Genomic DNA, 21,584 nt, shown 5'->3' on the forward strand with positions numbered 1-21,584 from the left:
CAATACCACCACAGACAGCAGAGACCAACTGTGAATGGCGGTGGTTGAAACAATGGTGCTACTGGGCTGGGTCACTAACTCATCACCTCAAACACCTCGGTCATACACCCCAGTCCGTATGTTTTCTGAAGCCGCTCAACCAAACAAGTATACTTCGTACCAATTCAAAACCTAACAAACCCATTTCCCCCACCCCTTGGACGAGCGCTGTATTTAGGTACGTTGTCCTTTGAAACTTTCCAACTCCTCACCTCAAGGCTACTCTTGCTATGTAAGGTATTGGTTGGACACCGGTACACTTTAATTTCTGAGGCTGACACCTTTTTTTGCTGAAAGCTCAGAGGTCACCGGACAATTGCTACCTTTTGCTGCTCCGTTGCATGATGGGAGCGGATTGTTATGTGAAGGACCCATTTTTAATACCTCCCTCGCTTTCTTTTAGACTCTGTCCTCGGCTGTTGATGATCTGGATTCTGTGAATGTGGAGCTACTAAGAGCGGACACCGTGCAACACATTCACAATCTTGTGGTAAGTCTAACACTCTCTTGTGGTGTACTTTGTGTGGGGTGTTTGTTCGTTTTTTCCTCTAGGAGTGGTTTTGCCTAAATAAGCTGATGTCTGTGTGTAATGTGTATATAATTTTTTTTTTTTTCTTCTCCAGGGTCAGCTGACCAATTTGTGCACCAAAGCTTACAAAACCAGCCAATGACGTGATCCATGGCCAGATGTGATCAGAGGCCACGTGGATAATAGACTTGCTATGAATGTTTTTCTGAACTGGTTTTAGTGTCTTATTTATTTTAATGTTTGTGGATTAAATAAATTATGGGAACACTTGCTGGCTTTATTTTTCTTTGCAACCTTGTCCATGGTATCGTCACAGAACGGGTAACACTAATTCTTTTGTTGTAGCCTCAAGCTGAACAGGAGGCGGGATAAACCAAAAAAAAGCCTGAGGCTTCAAAATCTGCTTTCCAGTCAGGAATTATCCCCCTGCAGTCTCTTCTGTCATTCCTTCTGGAAGACTGAGGACAAGCAAAAGAATTGGCATCATGGTCCTGGGAAAGTGAATTATGTTCCGATATTGGGCATCCGAAAGAGTGACCCCTAACTCTTGTTCCCAGCGTGTCAAAAACGCTGGTTTCCTGGGCTCTGTCGGTATTGAAAGAGCAGCATAGATCTCCGACAGGCTATGCCTCGTCGGGTCCCTGGAATCGCATAACCTCTCAAATGACGTTCGTGCGGTCCCAAAACTCGCCGGTGGTAAGGTAAGTAAGAAGTGTCTCAACTGAAATGCTTTCCATCGATCCAAACCAAAGACTCCGTCAGGATCTGTTAGAGATGCCACAGAGGGCCATGCGCCTCCACTAATAAAATGGGAGGCTTGAAAGAGGTTGTTGGCGATCAAGGATCGGAAAGGGCCAGACAAAGTTCCCGGAGGAAAGGCAGGGTTACCCATAATTGGGTAGAGCGGGGATGCTTCACTAGTCAAGCGCCACCTGGTGAGTGCTTTCGCGCACACTGCAAGAGTAGCTCCAACCAAGGGGTGGGCTCTAAGCGAGGGGGAGAGGGTCGAGGGACAGCATGCCGCCCTAGCCAGGAGGCAGGGCGACAAGGATTCCTCCAGTGTCACCCATTGTTTTGTATGGGAATGTCTGCACCAGTCAACCAAGCGAACCAGATGGCTAGCTACATAGTATTTCCGCAGGTCAGGAAGGGCTATGCCCCCCGAGTCTTTAGGTAGAGTCAGGAGGGAGTGGCTTAACCGAGGGTGGCGATTAGCCCAGATAAATTTCGTCAATAAAGAGTTGATCTGGCGAAAGTACCTGTCGGGGATCGTGATAGGTAGGGCTTGAAAGAGATAAAGGAATTTGGGCAGGATAGTCATTTTGATGGCGTTGCATCGCCCAAACCAAGAAAAGAAGCCGCTCCGCCAGTTGGAAAGAAGCGTGCGTACCTGTGTCAAGAGAGGCGGGAAATTGTATGTAAAGGTATCGTTCATGTCTGGAGGTATGAACGTGCCCAGGTATTTCAACGCTCGGGTCGTCCATTGGAAGTGAAAGTTATTCTGTAGGGAGCGAGTCAGTGGAGTTGGAAGCGAGATTCCCATAGCCGTTGATTTGCCAAAGTTGATCTTCAAATTGGATAGCTCCCCATATGTCGCGAAGTCCTGCATAAGATTAGGTAAGGAGATTACTGGGTTGGTGAGAGAGAACATCAGGTCATCCGCGTAGGCAGATACTTTGTATTCCGCGGATCCCATTTTAAGCTCAGTCACATCGATATTAGATCTGATATGCCCGAGGAATGGCTCCAAAGACAGGGCGAAGAGGAGCGGTGAGAGGGGGCAGCCCTGTCTGGTTCCATTAGTGATTGGAAAGGGATCGGACAGGACGCCATTCACCTTAGCGCATGCTGTGGGGATGGAGTATATTGCCGAGACCCAGGACAACATGTGTGCTCCCAGACCAATATGTTTCAAAGTAGCAAACAGGAATTCCCAGGAGACCCGATCGAAGGCTTTTTCAGCGTCGGTAGAAAGAAAGAGACAAGGTGTTTTGGATGTCGCCGCGTGATGAACAAGATGACAAGTTTTGATGGTGTTATCACGAGCTTCCCTAGCTGGGATGAACCCAACTTGGTCATAGTGTATCAGGTCAGGCATATGAGGGCTCAATCTAGTCGCCAGAATCTTGGTGAATAGCTTCAGGTCGGTGTTGAGGAGGGATATAGGACGATAGCTGCTACAAGAGGAAGGGTCTTTGCCCTCTTTTGGGATTACTGAAATATGAGCGGACAGAGAATCTCTAGTGAACCTAGAAGTGGAGGATAGGGCATTGAAAGCCTTTGTAAAGCGGTTTGCCAGTTCCGCGATCAAGAGCTTGTAGTATTGGGTCGTGAAGCCGTCTGGGCCAGGCGATTTCCCGGTCTTGGAGGATTTAAGAGCGGCGGCAAGTTCTTCCGATGTTATGGGAGCCTCCAGTGCGTTGCTAATCTGCGCATCCAGAGAGGGCATAGCACTTGAGGATATGTAAGAGGAGATCCTATCCCGTAAAGCGCTCTGCGTTGTAGAATCTGGTGTGGGATGTAGGTTATATAATTTGGAGTAGTAATCTCGGAAGGCATTAGCTATAGCTTTCGGGAGGGATATTTTAGCTTGGTGAGATGTAACCACATGGGGTACGTAAGAAGCTGTTGTTGTTCTCCCAGTGCTCTTATCACTTATCACCAGATTCATAATATTTCCGTCTACAACGTGCAAGTGCCGCTTTTACCTTATAGGAGGTCAGTGAATACGTTTTTCAATTCATGGTATTCTAAATCAGAGTAGTGCTGCTGTCTTTTTTTTCTTGGTGCCATCCCAAGCCAATGAAGAGGAAGAAGACCCCTTAATGTCGAATAACAAAATAAGGCAAACATATCTAAGGGAAGGGAGTGTAGAACTGTAAGGTCTCATGTAGTTTGTGTGTGCTGGTTTTCCCCCTGTACAGTTAAGGCAACTCATTCAATGGGCTGCCAATGCACCAAAAATGGATGGGGGTGGATAAATGTTTTTTCCCCTCTCCCAATCTGATGCAGTGCAGCACCACATGTGCTACTACAGTGTTTCCCTGAAAATAAGAGTCATATTTATTTTTTTCAACGAAAAAAGACACTAGGTCTTTCGGGGGATGTCTTATTTTTACCTGGGCTGCAGCTGTCCGCTCTCTGCTCTGATGCCGTCCACCTCGACCCCACTGGCTGTGCCTGCTGGGAGATGTAGTCTTCAGCGGCAGTCGAGGCAGACAGACAGGTCTTATATTACAGAAATCCCTGAAGATAGCGCTAGGTCTTACTTTTGGGGAAACACGGTACTTTCATTATTGGATCACATATATATATATATATATATATCACACACACACACGCAATACAAGAATCAGGCTGAGGATGACCACACTGAATAGCTAAAAGGATACCCTGGGCTAGCATAGAGGTTTTCCTTTTTTTGGCCGGTGTCCATTCCTCCTGTAGGCGGCAGTTTAACGGAATAATGTAAGATTTCCTGTGTCCCTCAATGGATGAGAATTTAATTCAGTGCTGTATTAAGACCGAAGTTTAATCTGCTTACATTTGGTCTTCCCTGGCTCCTCCTTCCCCCATCATGTTAATGAAACCATAAATAAAGCTTGTTTCCAATACAGACCTTATTTTAGACCCGGTGATGTCATCACTGTTGCAGCATTCTTCTCTATGCAATGCCGGCAGATCACGGCTGGTTGCACTACACAGATTCCTGGAACCGTCTCAACCATACCATCTTGTGTTGATATGTATTGTGATTGTCATGTCTTCCTTATATTGTAAATCTCTGCGCAAACTGTTGGCGCTATATAAATCCTGTATACTAATAATCACAGCACCCCTCAGCCCTGATGGAAGCAGATGGGTGGGTGTCAGTGAGCCTCCCTAGTTAACACCCCCATGTGATGCGGAACCTCCATGATTGAAAGAACTGAAATTCAATGAATGAAAGGGGCCGGGGTAGTCATCCCTTGGGAGAAAAGAGCTACAAGATGCTGAACGTCCTCTGGCCAGGAAATGAGATGGGTCCGATCCGACTTGTTACAGCTTCTATTGCACACTAGGCATCCAACGCAGGCCGGAGTGGTCGCATGCTGAAGATTCCTCGGTGGCCATCGCTTTGGAAGGGAGCGAAGATAGGAGGCAGCTGGTTAGAGGAAAGTAGAAGAACTCTTCATATGTCATGAGCTGATGATTTGGACTGCTCAGGCAGCGGCCTCGGTCTCCAGCGATCCAACCCATCCCCATCCCTCTAATGTAAAGTGCTGCTCAGGGCGCTACAAGACAATTGATTGGAGTAGGGAGCAGGGGCGGCATATCAGGTCACTGGAGTCCGAGGATGCTGTTTGTATGTGAGAGCAGTGCTCCAACTCTCCAAGCTGCCAGCACCAGGTATATAATAACACGGGATGCACCGATATTGGTTTTTCATTACTCGCCCTTACCGAATACCGATACCGGAGGTGCCATTAAGGAAGGCAGGCGCCGTGTAATGGCTTCCTGTTTAGCCGGCTCCATGCTCCCTCATCACCAGGTGACAAAGCATGAAGCCAGCTTTCTGGCCAATCAGGAAACCAGGGGGCAGGTAATGACTCGCCGCCCGGCTTCCTGATTGGCCAGCTTCACTAGGTGAGGGAAACATGGAGCTGGCTTCCTGAATGGCTGATAGACATGCAAATTCATTTTTGGAAAAATTCGTTTTCCGGATGAATTTGTTACTCGGATGCATCCGAATGACAGAAACAACGAATGAAAAGGAAAATTTTGGACGAAATTCGATAGCGGCAGTCTGTAGGGATTTTCGTTCGTGGACAAATTTTCGCTGCCGCAATTTTTTTAGGTCACTGTTCGAACAAAACGAAAACTCCTACAGACTACCGCTAACTAATTTCGTCAGAATCCCGGAACTAATAGACTTTCGGACCCGAAATAACGGAAAATCCGAATCGAAACTAAATAAATTTTTTGCCAGTGCACACGTCTATTGGCCGGCTTCCCAACCAATCAGGGAGCCGGGCGGCAATCATTACACACCACTCTGCTTCTTGACTGGCCGGGAAGCTGGCTCCATGCTCCCTCGTCACCAAGAGCATGGAGTATGATTCCCGGCCAGGTCAGGGAGTGGTGTGTAATGACTCGCTGCCCAGTTTCCTGATACCGGAACTTCCGGTATCAGGAGCATTTGGACGGGTACAAGTACTTGGCATTGGTGCATCCCTAACAATAGTAATAAAGTACTAAAAGAGCAAAATATTAAAAGGAGAACTATGAGGGGGGGGGGGGGGGGAACCTCTCTATCCTGTCACGTCTATCTCCCGTGACAGGGGAGGGACTGGATTCCCCCCCCCTCCCTGCCAGCGCTGACTGGCGGAACGGACGGGGGGGAGGAGGCGGGTACAGCTGGCTCTGCCTCTAGATAGGCAAAGCCAGCTGTCAGTCACGCAGCTGGGCGGATCCAGACATAATTGTCGGGATCCGCTTCAGCATCTCAAGCAGTAGCTCGCGGTATATTGCGGCGTCTCAGTATACCGTGAGTTACTGAGCTTAGGGTGACGGGAGAACGCTAGTTTGTGTCCTCCCGTTACCCTAAGGAGAACTATGGGGAAAAGACTTAACTCCATAGTTCTCTTTAATGTATGTTTAGTTCACCTCTGTTACCGGTGGCCCGTTCCAAGACCCCCCCAAATCACATGTTCGCCTAGACCGTTATAAACATACACGTAACACACCAACCGTACATACTGTTTTATTAACCATTCACTTGAACAAAACAAAAAAAAAAGGAGAAAAAAAAATGTCAGAGAACGTCCAGGTAACGTTGTGATCGCCCCGGTCAGAACAAAATAAATCAACAAGCGTGTTATCGGTACTGGAAATACAGGGCGTGAAATTGTTTATTCTATATGTAGCAGCTCATATAAGTGCAGCCAGAAAATACACAGCTCCAGGAGGAAAAACAAAAAACACTTTTTTCTTTAACAAGTATGAAATTAAAACGTAAAATCTACACGAAGAGCGGGCGGCCCGCGGCGCCTGGCAGCTGCTGAGGAGCTCCGGAACACGGCAATGGCCCTGTCGAGATTCGGAGTTCCACAACCACAAAAAGGATTACTTCTCGCCTGATCCTAATCTACAGAGTGGTGAAAAAAGAAATCAAGACGTCGGCACGAGGAGCGGAAACTTCATCTCTTCTTCTTTTTTTTTACATTTGCTACAGAATGGTGGAAACTGCACGGAAGGTGTGTGGTTAGTATTAAATTATACACTTTGTTTTACATGTACAGCAACAGAGATGTCCATATCAGAACGATTGGGGAAAATTTGCGGCCGGGTTGGAGACAAAAAAAAAAAAACAGGCAGAAGAGAAAGAAAATTCGGAAGGTAATCCTTTTCTTTTTGTTGTTGTTGTGCAACTTAGAAAGGTTTACTGATGTGCGCACTGAACTCCCGGCCCGTGGTGGCTGCTTTCTTCATCTGAACTGTCGTTGTAGGCCTCGCGCCTCTGTCCGCTTCCCGTGCCGCGGGTGCTGTCAAACTCTTGGAGGTCTACTTCCTCTGCCTCGGCGGTGATCGTGGAGGATTCAGGTCTGGCGGGAAGGAGGTCTTCAAGTTCCTTTAGGGAAGGCGTAAAAATCGTTATTTCAGTGGCATCGCAAACCAGGACGGCGCAAACTCAGGTCAGCCCTGGGCCGGGTTCACACCTGGGCGATCCGTGACTGCGCAGTAATCGTGCGCTATACTGCGTGGGATTGGCCGTGCGGTCACGGAGTCACCCACCACCGACGATGCCATTATTTTCTAATAGCACCCCGATCACACAGATTCCACCCGTGAAACCAAAACAGCCGCGCGTCGTGTGCCGCAAAAAAAAAAAAAAAAAAGGTACATGTACTTTTTTTCTGAGGTTCAGGTTAAGCAACAAATGCCAGCACTGCACTGCAACCAACTACAACCTCTCACATGTTCCACCCGAAGGCTTATTCATAGAGGTTATTCATAGACGTATAAATAAGCCTGCGGGTGAAACATGAGAGGTTGTAGTTGGTTGGGGGTGTGCAGTGCTGGCATTTGTTGCTTTATACACTTTTATTCACTATTATACTGGATTTGCTGTGAATTTCAATAAAGTCTGCGGTATTGGATTTCTCTGGATAGTGCTGTCTGTTCGTATACTGCTACATTCCAAGGTGGAGACGCACCTATTGGACCAGCACCTGGGGAATCCTGATGGTGGCTAAGGAATTGGAGCGGTGAGACTTCCTGTGGCTCTACATTTTTTTCTGAGGTTGCCAGGCGGATGTAACCCCATTGAAATCAATGGGCCCACGCGGCAATCGCTGTGTACAATTGTGCACGATGAGCGTTCCCGGGACACGCGTCCCGGAACGCCCAGGTCTACACCAGCCCTTAAAGTGAACCGGCCCGTGGTCATTAGTGTCTTTAAACAATATTGAAGTATTTAATGGGTTTAAAAGGTAGCACTCAGTAAGCTCAGTAGCTGCAGGCACTGTGGAGCAAATCATCCCAAAAACTCACAGCAGAATGAAGTAATTCTCTCAGCAGCTCAGCTCTCTATGCTGCACCCTCCCAGCGCTGAGCTTCTATCCTCTGATGTGCACACAGCAAGCAATATGGGATGGGGGAGCTGAGCAGTACAAGAGGACATGAACTAGTACTCAGCCCATCTGAAACTAAATATCTTGGCCCAGAAAATCCTTTTCACCGCCCTGTTTGAATATGCACTTAGGTTTGCTATGGAAACCCGACTTCCTTAAGCCCAACCCACAACGCCAACACCGGCCCTTCCACTAGACCAGGGATAGGCAACCTCAGCACTCCAGTTGTCGTGGAAGGACATGATGCAGCCACTCAAGTGAGCACGCCGTTACCTTTTTATTTTGTTTCTGTGCTGGATAGCCTAAGACAGGGGTAGGCAACCTCAGCACTCTAGTTGTTGCGGAACTACAAGTCCTATGAGGCATTGCCAGATTCTGACAGCTACAGGCATGACTCCCAGAGGCAGAAGATGGAGATTTGTAGATTGGAGTGCCAATGTTGCCTACCATTGCACTAGACCAGTGGTGGCGAACCTTGGCACTCCAGCTGTGCCAAAACTACATATCCCAACATGCATCTGCCTCTGGGACTTATGTCTGTGGCTGTCAGAGCCTTGCAATGCCTCATGGGACTTGTAGTTCCAAAACAGCTGGAGTGCCAAGGTTCGCCATCGCTGCACTAGACCCTATTCACCGAATGCACCCTTAAAAAGTATTCTTATTAGATAGGGGGGTTGAGGAGAGGACGTTATGTCCCCATAGAAAACTGGGACAGTAAAAAGCTGAACAATACATCTCCCGTAGGATGTTATTCTGTCCACACTCGTATAGTTTTTGTTGCTAGTGTCAAGTAATCACTGTGTACAGGAGAAAAGCAGCTTTGCCCAGGCAGCTTGAGAAGGGACCGAGGAAGCAGCAATGTCACTTCCGGTTCGTGTTCATTGCCACTCTTTCAGACTACAATTCCCAACATTCAAATCGAATTGTAATAATCAACGGGCATGAAAACGCACCGGATTGTGGGCAGCGTTGCAGTTTCTGGCTATGATGCAAGACCCCCATTCACACTGAGTGTTTTGTGGCGCAATTTCCGCTCAAACAAGAAGTTCAATGTAGCGCTTCCAATGCATTTCAATGGAGATGTTCACATCTTGCAGCTCAATGTCCCCCGTAGCTTGTAGGTGAAGCTTGTCGCTGGAACATGAGCTATTTTTTGGCCGATTTGGCCCCAATAGACATTGATAGACTGCCAAAAGAAGCGCTACATAGCGTGACAAAATGTGCACTGTAGCTCAATGTCGCTCAGCTCAAATCAGCGCATTTTGTTGTGGCTCAGTGTGAATGGGGAAGGACTAATGGTGGGGTGACTAAGGCCTTGTTCACACCAAATGCAGAGCAGATCCGGTCAGGTTTCTGCACACGCAGTGCAGTGGGTTGTGCTGCGTTTTGGATGCGTTCCGGGCCATTTTTGGTAAATAAGATTAACATGGGCTTTCAGGCACTTGCATGCGTTTTTTGATGCGTTTTGGATGCGTTCCAGAGCAGGTAAAATAGGGCTTGCCGCAGTTTTTTCACCTGCTCTGGATCTGCACGCTGCGATGTGAACTGGAGCTAAAAATACCATAGGAATACATTGGACGCAGTTTTGATCCGGTCTGCACCTGCTCTGGTCTGGATCTGCTCCGCGCTTGGTGTGAGCAAGGTCTGAAGGGGTCTAATGTTGGGTGTGGTGGGACAGAGCAGGAATCTCCTGGTCTGTCAATCATGTTAGGCAGAGTGGGCGGGACAAACTCCACTATAGCAAGTGGCAACATAATGACATTAGAACCAAACCACATGGGAAAGTTACACGATTGGTGGCCCAGGGAAGCTGCTTCCATCATGTAACTTTCCCATGTCATTTGATTCTAATGTCATTATATTGCCGGAATGACGGAACGCGGCATTTCCGGGGCTCCGCGAAGCCAACTTCCTGTATGTAAGACCGCTCCGGACTTACAGGACGTTGGCTACACTGAGCCCCGGAAATGCTGCGTCCCATTGAAGACTGAGCCGTGGCTGATGCTTTCAGGGCAAAACAAAGACCGTGTCTGATAAAAGGAGGGAACGGACTTCTACAATGTCAGTGGAACAAGAACTGCCACAGGCCGTCTCACCAGAAATCAGACCATATTAATTCTCCTTTCCTGCGCTCAGTACATGAAAGGGAGAACATGCAATCATCCCCCCCCCCTCCAGGTATCGGAGTACAATGAGGGAGACTTACCGTTAGCTTCTCCGGGTTGATCCAGTTGCTTTCTGGGAACTGGACATCAAATTTAATGTACAGGTCTCCTTTCTCAAAGGGATTGCGATACTGCGGCATACCTTCTCCTCGGACGACACGCACGGAGCCTGGCCAAAGAAAAACGCGTAAGAATACCAGAGAGAGGAACACTTAATACAGCCGGACTAAAGAGCTGATCAGAAGAGGTCGGAGTGGCCCCACGTGCACTATTCTTTACCAGGTTCAATCACTTTTCCGGGAGGATACTTGACAACAATCTGACGGGCGTCAAGGTGCTTGAAAGTGAACTGGAATCCGCACAGCGCTTCGACCAGTCCGATCTTGTGCGTCATATGCAGGTCGTTTCCATCCCGCTGAAAGCTCTGTAAGGGAAAATATTATGTTAGATTAAAAAAGAAGGTTCTCAGAAGCCTCTGATTGAAGCAGCCATTTACCAATGAACAAGCTTAAACCAGCTCAGCTTTGCGGCCACTGAGCGCGTCAGAATCAGAATTGCAGCTTCAGTCACAGACGTCTGAGGCAGACATTTTGCTTTGTGGCCCTCGATTGCTTGATGGATTAGAGCTGCAGATATTTCTCGAATCACCTGTAAGCTTTTTACATCAATTGTAAAATCCTCTGGCAAGACCCCCCGACAAAGTCAGTTAAACTTTATTGCTATCACAAGGGGGTTGATAGTCCTGCATGGTGCAGGTGACAGGTTCTCTTTAAGGAGACATCAGGGCTCTGAATATAATAAATCAATCAATTCCCACATTCATGATAAGAGGAATCTTCCCTTCCGTCTATTGTATTTAGTAGGGATACAGGTTTTTCGGCATCGAGAACTGATTAACTTTTTCCGGTACTCGCCGATACCGAATACCGATGCCCCGATTATCAGGAAGAAGTCGGCGGTGGATCATGGACTCGTCACCTAGCTTCCTGATTGCCTGTGAAGCCAGTGCTCTAGCAAAAGAACACCAGCTTCACTAGACGAGGCTGCCTGGCTTCCTGACCAATCAGGAAGCCAGGAGGCAGGTCATAAACCACCACCCGGCTTCCTGATTGGAAAGGAAACCGGCTCCATGCTCCCTCGGGCACTGCCGGAAGTACCGGTATCGAAGGTAAGTATCAGAGCATTTGGGCGAGTACGAGTACTATGAGATACTAGTATCGGTAGTCAACAGGGTTCCCCCACTGCTCGAATTTTAGTTGATCCCTGCAGAAATCCAGGCTGTGTAGGGGCCAGCTTTTGGGTATCGTCACATAAAGCTGATCTGAAGGTTATAACTTAGTTCTTTAAACAGAGAAGAGGTACCCTTTATCTTCTCCATTACTCAGCCACTCAAATGCCTAGAATCCAGTGACACCTTTACATCACGGAGTCACCAAATGTTAAAGAATGGATAGGCCGGAGTTCTTTTCATGTTCTGCTTATATAAAGTCTGCCCTGATTGGTTAAAATGAGTCCGCCCGTTTACATACCTCGTTTTCTTTCTCTTGTAGCACCAGCACAATGTCTCCGGGTTCCACCCCTGGGGCTTGGTCCGCCTCTCCAGTGAATGTGATTCTCTGTCCGTGTTTCATGCCTTTGTCCACGTGAACCTCTAGGATTTTCACTTCTTTGATGACTTTTTTGCCTTCGCATTTTTTACAGCGATCTTTTTCATTAATTACTTCCCCTGAAGAAAAGAAAAAAACCATACAAGACATCAGCACATGGAGATGCTAAAAGCCTTTGATAAACCGTGCGATAGTAATCCTTAGTCACCTGCACTCCAAAACAGCGTTGTCACCTTCCAATATGGTGGTGCTCGTAGTGATGACACGGACGGCGCCGCAAGAAACTCCAATGAAGATCAGATAATCGCCAGCACACACACGTAATGGAATCATAGATCCTGTTTCAATCTATTGAATCACCATTTGTTATAAACAGCCAAGGTTTCGGGGCCACACAGGGTCCCTTCCACAGGGTTCCATAGTGACCAACATCTATTGTCACCCTGAGAAAGGGATCCTGTGTGGCCCCGAAGCCATTGGCTGTTTATAACAAATGGTGACGGTGATTCAATAGATTGAAACAGGAACTATGATTCCATTACATGTGTGTGCTGGTGATTATCTGATCTTCTTACTAACCGTGCACATCACTGACCTACTGATCACAGCCAACTTTCTGCAAGGATGCTGCACACACAGCTTGATATACAGAAGGCCGCTAGAGCAGTGGAGGTCACTTTACAAAATATAGGGGCTCTCCATTGTGGCCCCTAGCATCCCTAGCAGCAAGCACGTAATATTCAGTATACGTAAAAATACATGAAGATTTTCAGAGACTGGCGAGCAATTGCCAGAGATTGTCAGGGACTGGTGAGCTATTGTCAGAGATTGTCAGAGACTGGGGATGGACGTGTGTCAGGTGTGATTGGAGACTAGATAAGAAGCCGGAGACAAATAAAGGCTGCACAAGGACTATATATAGGGAGTAATCATGAAAACAAAGAAGAAAAAAATGGAATGTAACAGTTCTGGGACAATCCCTGGATACTGGGGCTTTGGAGAAGGCGGTTTTATAGGAATCCGCTTTATCCCACTCCACTCTGAAGAAATATGCTGGCAGCCATCACAAATATGGCACCTTTTTCTTTAAAGTGATATTAAAGCTTTCCTTTTTTTTTTAGATCTAGGTGGCCCACTTTAGAGGCAGGCCACGCCCCTCCTCTCCTCCGTCAAAAGTGATTGAGGGCAGAAGGAGCCTATGGCTCCTCAGCCCTCAGTATCCTCCCTCCTCAACCAGGAAGTTTGGGGAACGGAGGCGGTGGTGACACAGGTAAGTGTGGGAGGGACACACACAAAAAGGTACTTGTTGTTTTTTATATCTTAATGAAGAGAATGTATTAAGATTAAAAAAAAAACAACCAGCCTATGATACTACTTTAGCCCGCAGATATACAGATTCCAGGCTTACCTTCCCCACTGCAGTCAGAACAGACGGACTGCATCTGCTGCACCATCCCCGGAGCCAGCTGTCTGATCATTATACGCACGCCTCGGCCTCTGCAGGCTGTACATTTCTGAACTGCTCCGCTCTTCCCGCCTTGTCTAAAGGGAACAGAAATACAACACATCAGACGATGACAACACCTGTAAAGCAAAAGCTAACACAGATAGAAGGAAACTATTGAAGCAGGTTGTCATTTATTAGCGGCAGCGCCAACAATATACACAGCGCTTTACAGAACCATGGGCCTTGGATGAAGTTCCTCAAGAACTCAGAGAGAGAAGTGTGCACACTCACCCGTTACAGGAACTACACAGCACATTCTTGCTTAGCTGAAGTTTGGTTGTCTTTCCGTTGTACAAGTCTTCTAAAGATACTCTAGAAAAACAGAGAATATTTTAGTCAGTATTCGCTGCAGGTAATCATCACAAATGTGCTTTATAGGGATCCACCGATACCAATACTAGTATCAGTGCCGATACCGAGTATTTGGGCAAGTACTCTTACTCGCCCAAAAGCTCCCAAAACTTATCCCGATACCGGAAACATCCGGTATCAGGAAGCGGGCGGCGAGTCATTGCATGCCGCCCGGCTTCCTGATTGGCCAGGAAGCCGGCTCTATGGCCAATCAGGAAGCCGGCGGTGGGTTATGACCGCCCCCCCGGCTTCCTGATTGGCTGGGAAGCCGGCTCCATGCTCCCTCATCACCAGGTGACGAGGAAGCATGCAGCTGGGTTTCTGGCCGATCCTGATGTCCAGCGGCGAGTCATTACCCACCCTCCCGGCTTCCTGATTGGCCAGAAACCCAGCTGCATGCTTCCTCGTCACCTGGTGATGAGGGAGCATGGAGCCGGCTTCCCAGATAATCAGGACGCCAGGCGGCGAGTCATTGTTGTCCTAGATTGTTCACTGCTCCTGCCGTCTCCAAACTCTTCACCCTTTTGTGAATAACCCTGCTAGATTTTAGCTGCTCACCGACATTTTCATCTGGGGTATGCAGAGTTTCTGGGTTTCTAAGTGCTGTGGAAGATGGCTAAAAGGGAAATGTAGAAAAAAACGGGTGCCAGCATTTTAATCGGTTTATTCCCAGATCATTTTTTGTACAAGTCATTCTGAGTTGAGAAAGCTGGTCGGATGTCCAGTGAAACGTCTTCAAGAAAAATACAACAAGTCCAGTTGCCTTGACTTATTTTTTACAGCTATGCTATCGGTTTGGCAACTTTAATTTTACTGTCGGTGCAATTTAAATTTTAAAGCTCCTGCAGCATGAGCCTCAGTGTTGTGTCCTCATGACACATCCTTCCACTAAAAATAATGGAGACTCTAACTAAAAACACAAGGCAGATGCATAGGTCTTAGTACAAGGCTGGGAAACCTCGGCACTAGAAATGCCATCATCCCGCCGTCTCTGGGAGTCATGCCTGTGGCTGTCGGAGTCTTGCAATGCTTCATGGGACTTGTAGTTCCACAACAGCTGACCCGATGAACCCATCTTAGAATATCTAGCACAGAGACAACATATAGAGATAAAGGTGTGCTCACTTGAGTGGGTGCATCATGTCGTCCCCTCTCCTTCTGCCATTGCGACTTCGGTTCTGTCCACCCATAAACCCGAACAGGCCCCCGCCAAAGATATGCGAGAATATGTCATCCATGCCGCCACCTCCGCTCCCTTCCCGCAGGCCCTGCTCTCCATACCGGTCATACAGTTCCTTCTTCTCTGGGTTGGACAGGACTTCATAGGCGAAGCTGATCTCCTTAAACTGAAAAGGGAAGCAGGATTCCATCATGAGAGATTTTTACATAAATTAAGCAAATGCAGCCGAACAAAAACTAATCTTATTTACACTGTACTGTCAACAACAGAAACCAGTGACATCCAGAAACCAGAAGAAAGTGTGACTGGTGCATATTGAGGAAGGTACCAGAGAAATTAAATGTTTAGCAAAACCTGAGGAAGTACGTTTTGGAGAGAATGGGGAATAATTAAAGCTAAAGTGTCATCTACTTATATTCTGTAGTCTCCCCCCCCCCATAAAATGCTAATTTCCATTTTCACACACACACACACACACACCACTTATAGTAGACCCAGTGATGTCATCGGTAGTTCCCTGTACATTTCTATGCATGGCTGGTGGGAGGGGCCAGCAGGGTCCTGTAGTCCTCTGAAAACCCCTCAGCCCTGATGCAAGCAGTGGGATGCCTCTTGGGAGGAGTTATGCTAATATCAAAATGACTTGATGGGTGGGTGTCCATCAGGTTGGATTTGAACTTTAAAACATGCCATGATGGCATTAGGGAGATTTCCACTTCCTTTTCTGTGACCAGGATAGGAAGTGAAGAGAATCCCCCTAAACTGAGACCCAGACATCAATCAGAAACATATACCAAAAGCTCTTACACTTGCAGAGAGTTTAGTGTCCTATGGTCTGCTGCACCACAAGCACAAAAACAACCCAGTGTGGCCCCATGCATCATCCTGTGCGGAGTAATAAAGCAACTGCAATGTCACTGGGGTCCCATGACACCAAGAAGCCGTGCAGCACCATTTAGATACACAGGGGGAAATACAATTTGGAATTTAACAACTGTCCAGTGAGGGAAAACAAATGGAGCAACGGGAGAGCCAAACAAGAAGTATGTTCTGTAGGGTGCGTGTTAAGGGAATATGCTGCTTTGGGCAAAGAAGAAGCTAACTTTAAAAGGGCAATTCCACTTTCCAGGCGAATTTGGGAAAATTGAATTACTCCCTTCACTCTGGTCCCCTTGTACCCCACCCAGCCAGCTCTACTTACCTTTTAGCTGAACGCTCTGCCGGTGTACTACCCTTACTCTGTACACAGCACTGCACCCTTACCTTCGGTGTTTGGCAAAGAGTAGGGGGACCATACTGGAGGGAGTAATTCCTATTTTCCCAAATTCGCCTGGGAAAGTGGAATTACCCTTTAAGAAAATAATTCTATAACAGACAGATTAATTCCGACTGTGGAAAAGTGAAATCCTTCTAGCCAGGGTTAGGTAATGTTCCTCAGCCACCGTCATCCTCCAATTAGTCTGTATATTTGATTCCAAAGCACACAATGGGATTTCTTTAGCTGAAGCTGCTAATTGTGCTCCATTATTAATGAGATCATCAGACACCGGTCCATCTCTCTCCGGCTGACACGTTGTCAAGCTTCTCCCTTTCTATGAACAGTTTTGGTGTTAGCTGTAAGGTTGCGGCTTACCTTGTCTCCTGCATTTGGGTTCTTGTCTGGGTGATATTCCTTGGCTAGCTTGCGGTAAGCCTGGGGGTGAAGGAGAAAGAATCAGAGCATTAGCTTGTATCAAGGACTAGACCAGGTATCAAATTATTAGAATGATCATAACTGAATGAATGACAGGAAGGTGTTCTGTGATCATTTTGTATCGCCCTCGTCAGGTATATAAAAACACTGGTTACATCCCCCTGCAAAGTATAGAAGTTTATAATCACCTCCCCGGTGGCCCGTGTCTCCTAGCTCCCCCCTTTGTTCCAGCCTGCGTCAGCCATCTGGGATGGTCGGATGTCCATGCCTCCCACCACGTACCCAGGTTTCCATCCCCTGACCCCTAAGTCACTGCCGAGTTCAGGAGTGCAATCCGCGCCAAAAAGGCAACAGATGGCAGACGGATTACCTGGCCTACCCACAGTGTAGAACCAACACTGGAGCAATGGAGGTTCATTACCAATGAAGAGCTTGGCCTTGTCCAATGCATTCAACAGATGCGATGAGGAAACGTTTGTGATGAATGACAACTAAGTCACCATTTTTGGAAACTTGGAACAAAACCGGTTTAAAGTATTTATATAAAAAAAAAGAAAACAAGCTAAGCTCGGGGCAAACAGCTCGACAAATAGAAGTTGACTGTTGACTCTGTTGAGCAGGTCTTATGATCCACCACCCCTGTGTGACAGCACAGGCCACGGACCTTCCTTTTCTAGGCTGCACTAAGGCAGTACATCATGGTAACCACCCTGCCTACATATGCCAGAGGTGGATCATCTTTAACCCTTTCCCTGCCAAGGCTTTTTTCTTTTCCTTATTTTTTGCACACACGATGTAATCCACATTTGAGGCCTGAAAATGACTTCAAACCCCCAAAACATAAAATTTTCTGAAAGCCAACACCCTGTAGAATAAAATGGCGGCAGTTGCACATTTTTATATTGCACGATATTGGTGCAACTCTTAATTCAAACCCAAAAATTGCACTCAAGTTAATTTAAGTGCCCCAAAAACACAATAAAATATCAATTTGGTTGGAAAATCTAAAAGACGAGGTTACGACAAGTAAATAGACACCCAAGATGCCCAGGTTACAAATGGTATGTCCGTGAAACAGCGACAAAATTCAGTAGCCCAAAAAGTCCATAGACAACACTTTAAGCCCCCAGAGGTCATCAGTTTAGAGACTGAATGCTGCATCCATCGGCTTTGTGTTCTTAGATTGTCAGATAGTGCTAGTGGACATTTTAGTCCGTCCAGCCTATGCTGCTGGAAATTTGGGGCTGGTTGCCTTGGGAACTGCATTCCATCGGGATATGCAATGTATTACTAAATAAACCTGTGTACCAATCATTAGATTTTGCTGTCATGCACAGCATAGAACCGCACACACACAAATCACTGTATATCAAAGTGTCATTTATGTTCCTTATAAAATACAACTTTACTATTATTTTCCTTCTTTGTTGCATATCAGAACTGATCTTCTGCAACCTCTTTGCAGCCACTTCCTGTCTGCGTTTATGCACTCTAGTGACTTACTGTACTGCATTCCCAGGGCGGGTTACTCCATGGTGACAAGAGATTGTGCAGTGACTGTTGGCTCATAGAAGAATTGGAGACTAAGGACAGAGTGTTGTCACCCTATAACAGGAAGTGCCTAAAACAGAATTGTAAGGCAGGATCACCGGGTATTTTAAATTTAGAGAAGCACATTTTAAAATACTGAAATTGATTTTTACATCGGCATGTTACAGTGTAGGACATTTTAGTGATTGGGTTTACATCCACTTACAACAGACCACACACATTGCTTATAGGGCTTTACAGCAGCAATCCTGCCATACAATAATATCCCATAGCGGCAAGCCGTGCCCCTCAGATCCCATAGCGGCAAGCCGTGCCCCTCAGATCCCATAGCGGCAAGCCGTGCCCCTCAGATCCCATAGCGGCAAGCCGTGCCCCTCAGATTTCAGGCAGCCCCAGCAGTGCCGTTACCCTGGTAACGCTAATGTGAGCCATTGTTTTGGGACCCCCAAGTGTCAGCACGTGCTATTGTTATGAAAGCCTCAAAGCATCGGTGCCGCCAGTGTTCTGGGAGTTTAACGGCGACAAAATACAGCACCTCAAATTCTTAGATGGCGCTATAAAAGCCCGTACAGGTCATCTGTTTAGAGATATCCATGAATATTGTCCCTAGACTTATTGCTTTCACAGCCACATGTGTAGCACAATCGTCGTTTTCGGATGTAGGTGCACCCGATGCATATTTACAAAAATACGCACACACTCTTGGAGGCCCGGGGGGGGCGGGTTACACTTTAAAAAAACAGTTTTAGATATTTTTAAATTTTCTCTTTTTTTTTTGAACTTTACTTAATTGCTATCATATAAGGGGGCTTACAAGCCCTCTATGTGATATTATACTACTGGTGACAGGTTCTCTTTAAGGTTACAATAGGGGTCAATGAGACCCCTAGCGTCACCTTTCCACTCCAAATAAGCTATAAAAGCGCAGATCGCACTCCAATAGTTTATTGCCCGACTTCTGCAGCCGAACAATGACAGATGAGGGACCGGAAGTGATGCCATCAGCATCATTTCTGTTCCCATAGAGCTGGGAGATCAACAAACTGATGTTCGTCGATCTCCTTCCCGCCAACACCCCACATGATGGTCCCATGCCCGTAGGAGGGACAGCGGAGCCCTGGGGGTGTCGGGCGGTATGGGTCGGCGCAGCTCAGCCTCCAGAATCGCTTCCGGGGAAAAGCTGACAGTCGGCTTTACACATGCAAACAAAGTCCTGGTCTATTCAAAGGGTCCCGCTACCAGCGATGTAGGACATAAGTCAGTGGCAGCGAAAGGGTTAAAGTGAATGCTCACAGTACAGTAGATCGCATTAGGGGGTGAGTTGCATAGTGTGGCTGTAAAACGGCCGGCAGGTTGGAATTCGAATTGCTGGACAGCCGGAGTCACGTGTTATATGGCTGTTGAATGCTCATAGTAATTGGGGGTGAACTTCCCCTTTAAGTCATTTACACAATAGAATAGAAATGTGTTGGGCAATATCAACCTATTTGTGGTGTCATTTCTTAATCTGATGCTTCAACCAAGAACTCTGCATGACTACAGAGAATATTTATAGCTCATTATAATCTCTCCCTTATAATTATAGTTGTCCTATATCGTCACATCACACCCGACAATCAAACTGACAGCGCAGCGAGTCCGTCTTGTTACAAAAACACGACGACATCACCGACACAATATGACAGAAGCAGTAATTGTGTGCTGCGTTCGCTGTGTCCCCGCACAACATTGCCGTCTCCTAGCGCGCCGGTATATAATTAGGATATGAGAGATGCAGCTAAATCCCCTATAGCGCTCACGGCCAACGGTGACGTCATGGATTTTCCCCACTCTGCCGGCCTGTGACATCATTTTATTCCTGGGAGGACGGATCAATGCGGGAAATTCCTGGTAACAAACCGGGGACACAAACTCCGGGACCCGTACAAAATAAGGCAACGGTAGCCATACTCAAGAAGACGGGATCATACAACTCAACACGTGGCGACGGTGTCTGCAAAATAAAAAAGTCGTGGAATAGCTGTAATAAAGCAGGGGTGGGAACCTCGGCCCTTCAGCTGTTGTGGGACTACAAATCCCATGAGGCATTGCAAGAGCATGGCAGCCACAAGCTTGAATCCCGGAGGCAGGCGCATGATGGAATTTGTAGTTTCACCCCAGCTGGAGTGTGCAGATTCCCCACCTCTGCAGATAGAGTAGGAAAGGGTTTAAAACCCCCACCATTTTTTGCAGTCCGTGGCCCATTGGGAATATTTCCCTTTACTTCCTGTCCCAGAAATACAACAGGAAGCAAGAGGAAATCCACAGAGTTGTCACTGGAAAAGGAGTCTCCATTAGAAGATTTCCCCTCACCTCTTGTTCTGGTAATAACTGCAAAATTCTGAATGTCCCATCATTTTTATTTCCAATGACAATGGTCATCAGTAGGGATGAGTTCGGGTTCGGACCGAAGGCAATCTCATTTGAACACAGAAGGAAGCCAACAGTGCCGGCCCATCGGCTGCTGACATCATTGACCCTTTATCAGCTGCGGCCAGGAAATTCCCCATCCTGCAGCTTCATGTAAACTAAGGAGCATGATTGCTGGTGACATCACTGAACTTTTATCACCGCCGGCCCACTCCACTCCAGCCAGGGAATTCCAAGCCCCGCAGCTTTGCATAAGAAAAGGCGCATGATGCTGGTGACATCAATGACCCTTTATGGCTCATGGCCCACTCCACCCCTCAGTTACACATAAACAAAAGGGGTGCGATGCTGGCAACATTAATTACCCTTTATGGCTTACGGCCTACTCTGCTGTGGCAAGGACGTTCCACGCCCCCCAGTTACACATACACAAAGGGGTGTGATGCTGGTGACATCACTGACCTTATATGGCCGCTGGCCCACTCAGCTGTGGCCAGGGGATTCCCCGCCCTGCAGCTTCGCATGATGCTAGTGACATCTTTGTCCTTATATAGGCACATGAATATAGGCACATGACCACATTCAGCCAATGACAACTGAAACTGCGGGGTGGGGAATGCCCCAGCCGACTGGGCCAGCACAGTCTGCTTCCATCCTGGTTCAAATCAGACTGGGTCAATTCCAAACCCAAGGCCAGGCCTATCCAAAACTAGAAAAAAAATGTTTTAGGGCAAAAGTTTGGCCATCCCTGGTCTGCAGACAGATTTATGATGCCCACCGGCCTAGAGAATGTCGCACCACCGATTGAAGCAGCACGGCACATGTGGCCGCCTCTTCACCCAAAAGCGGTGCTTTGATCTCCTCTTCCACGACAACTCGTAGTGTCACCAAAACAGACACAACAAGTGCTTATAGAAGAGGCTGCTGAAATGGTCATTTT

At 47.2% G+C, this 21,584-nt stretch overlaps 2 protein-coding genes across 2 annotated transcripts in view; one reads left to right on the top strand and one right to left on the bottom strand.

The window, feature by feature from the left end:
- LOC108798273 (borealin-2-like) overlaps positions 1–710 on the top strand; it is a 7,144-nt gene extending 6,434 nt beyond the window's left edge. Inside the window, exons 10-11 of the mRNA XM_018570004.1 lie at positions 443–529; positions 663–710. Coding sequence (XP_018425506.1) covers positions 443–529; positions 663–710 — 135 coding nt within the window. The remainder of the gene's footprint in view (positions 1–442; positions 530–662) is intronic.
- Positions 711–6,970: 6,260 nt separating this feature from the next.
- The window catches only part of DNAJA2 (DnaJ heat shock protein family (Hsp40) member A2), a 19,005-nt gene continuing 4,391 nt past the window's right edge, over positions 6,971–21,584 (bottom strand). The window contains exons 2-9 of the mRNA XM_018570014.1: positions 16,625–16,684; positions 14,937–15,157; positions 13,692–13,772; positions 13,362–13,495; positions 11,876–12,072; positions 10,626–10,770; positions 10,388–10,515; positions 6,971–7,178 (exon numbers count right to left, since the gene is read on the bottom strand). Coding sequence (XP_018425516.1) covers positions 6,990–7,178; positions 10,388–10,515; positions 10,626–10,770; positions 11,876–12,072; positions 13,362–13,495; positions 13,692–13,772; positions 14,937–15,157; positions 16,625–16,684 — 1,155 coding nt within the window. The 3' untranslated portion in view covers positions 6,971–6,989. The remainder of the gene's footprint in view (positions 7,179–10,387; positions 10,516–10,625; positions 10,771–11,875; positions 12,073–13,361; positions 13,496–13,691; positions 13,773–14,936; positions 15,158–16,624; positions 16,685–21,584) is intronic.

Source organism: Nanorana parkeri, unplaced genomic scaffold, assembly GCF_000935625.1.
Source record: "Nanorana parkeri isolate BGI_ZX_2015 unplaced genomic scaffold, ASM93562v1 scaffold1441, whole genome shotgun sequence".
Taxonomy (NCBI): domain Eukaryota; kingdom Metazoa; phylum Chordata; class Amphibia; order Anura; family Dicroglossidae; genus Nanorana; species Nanorana parkeri.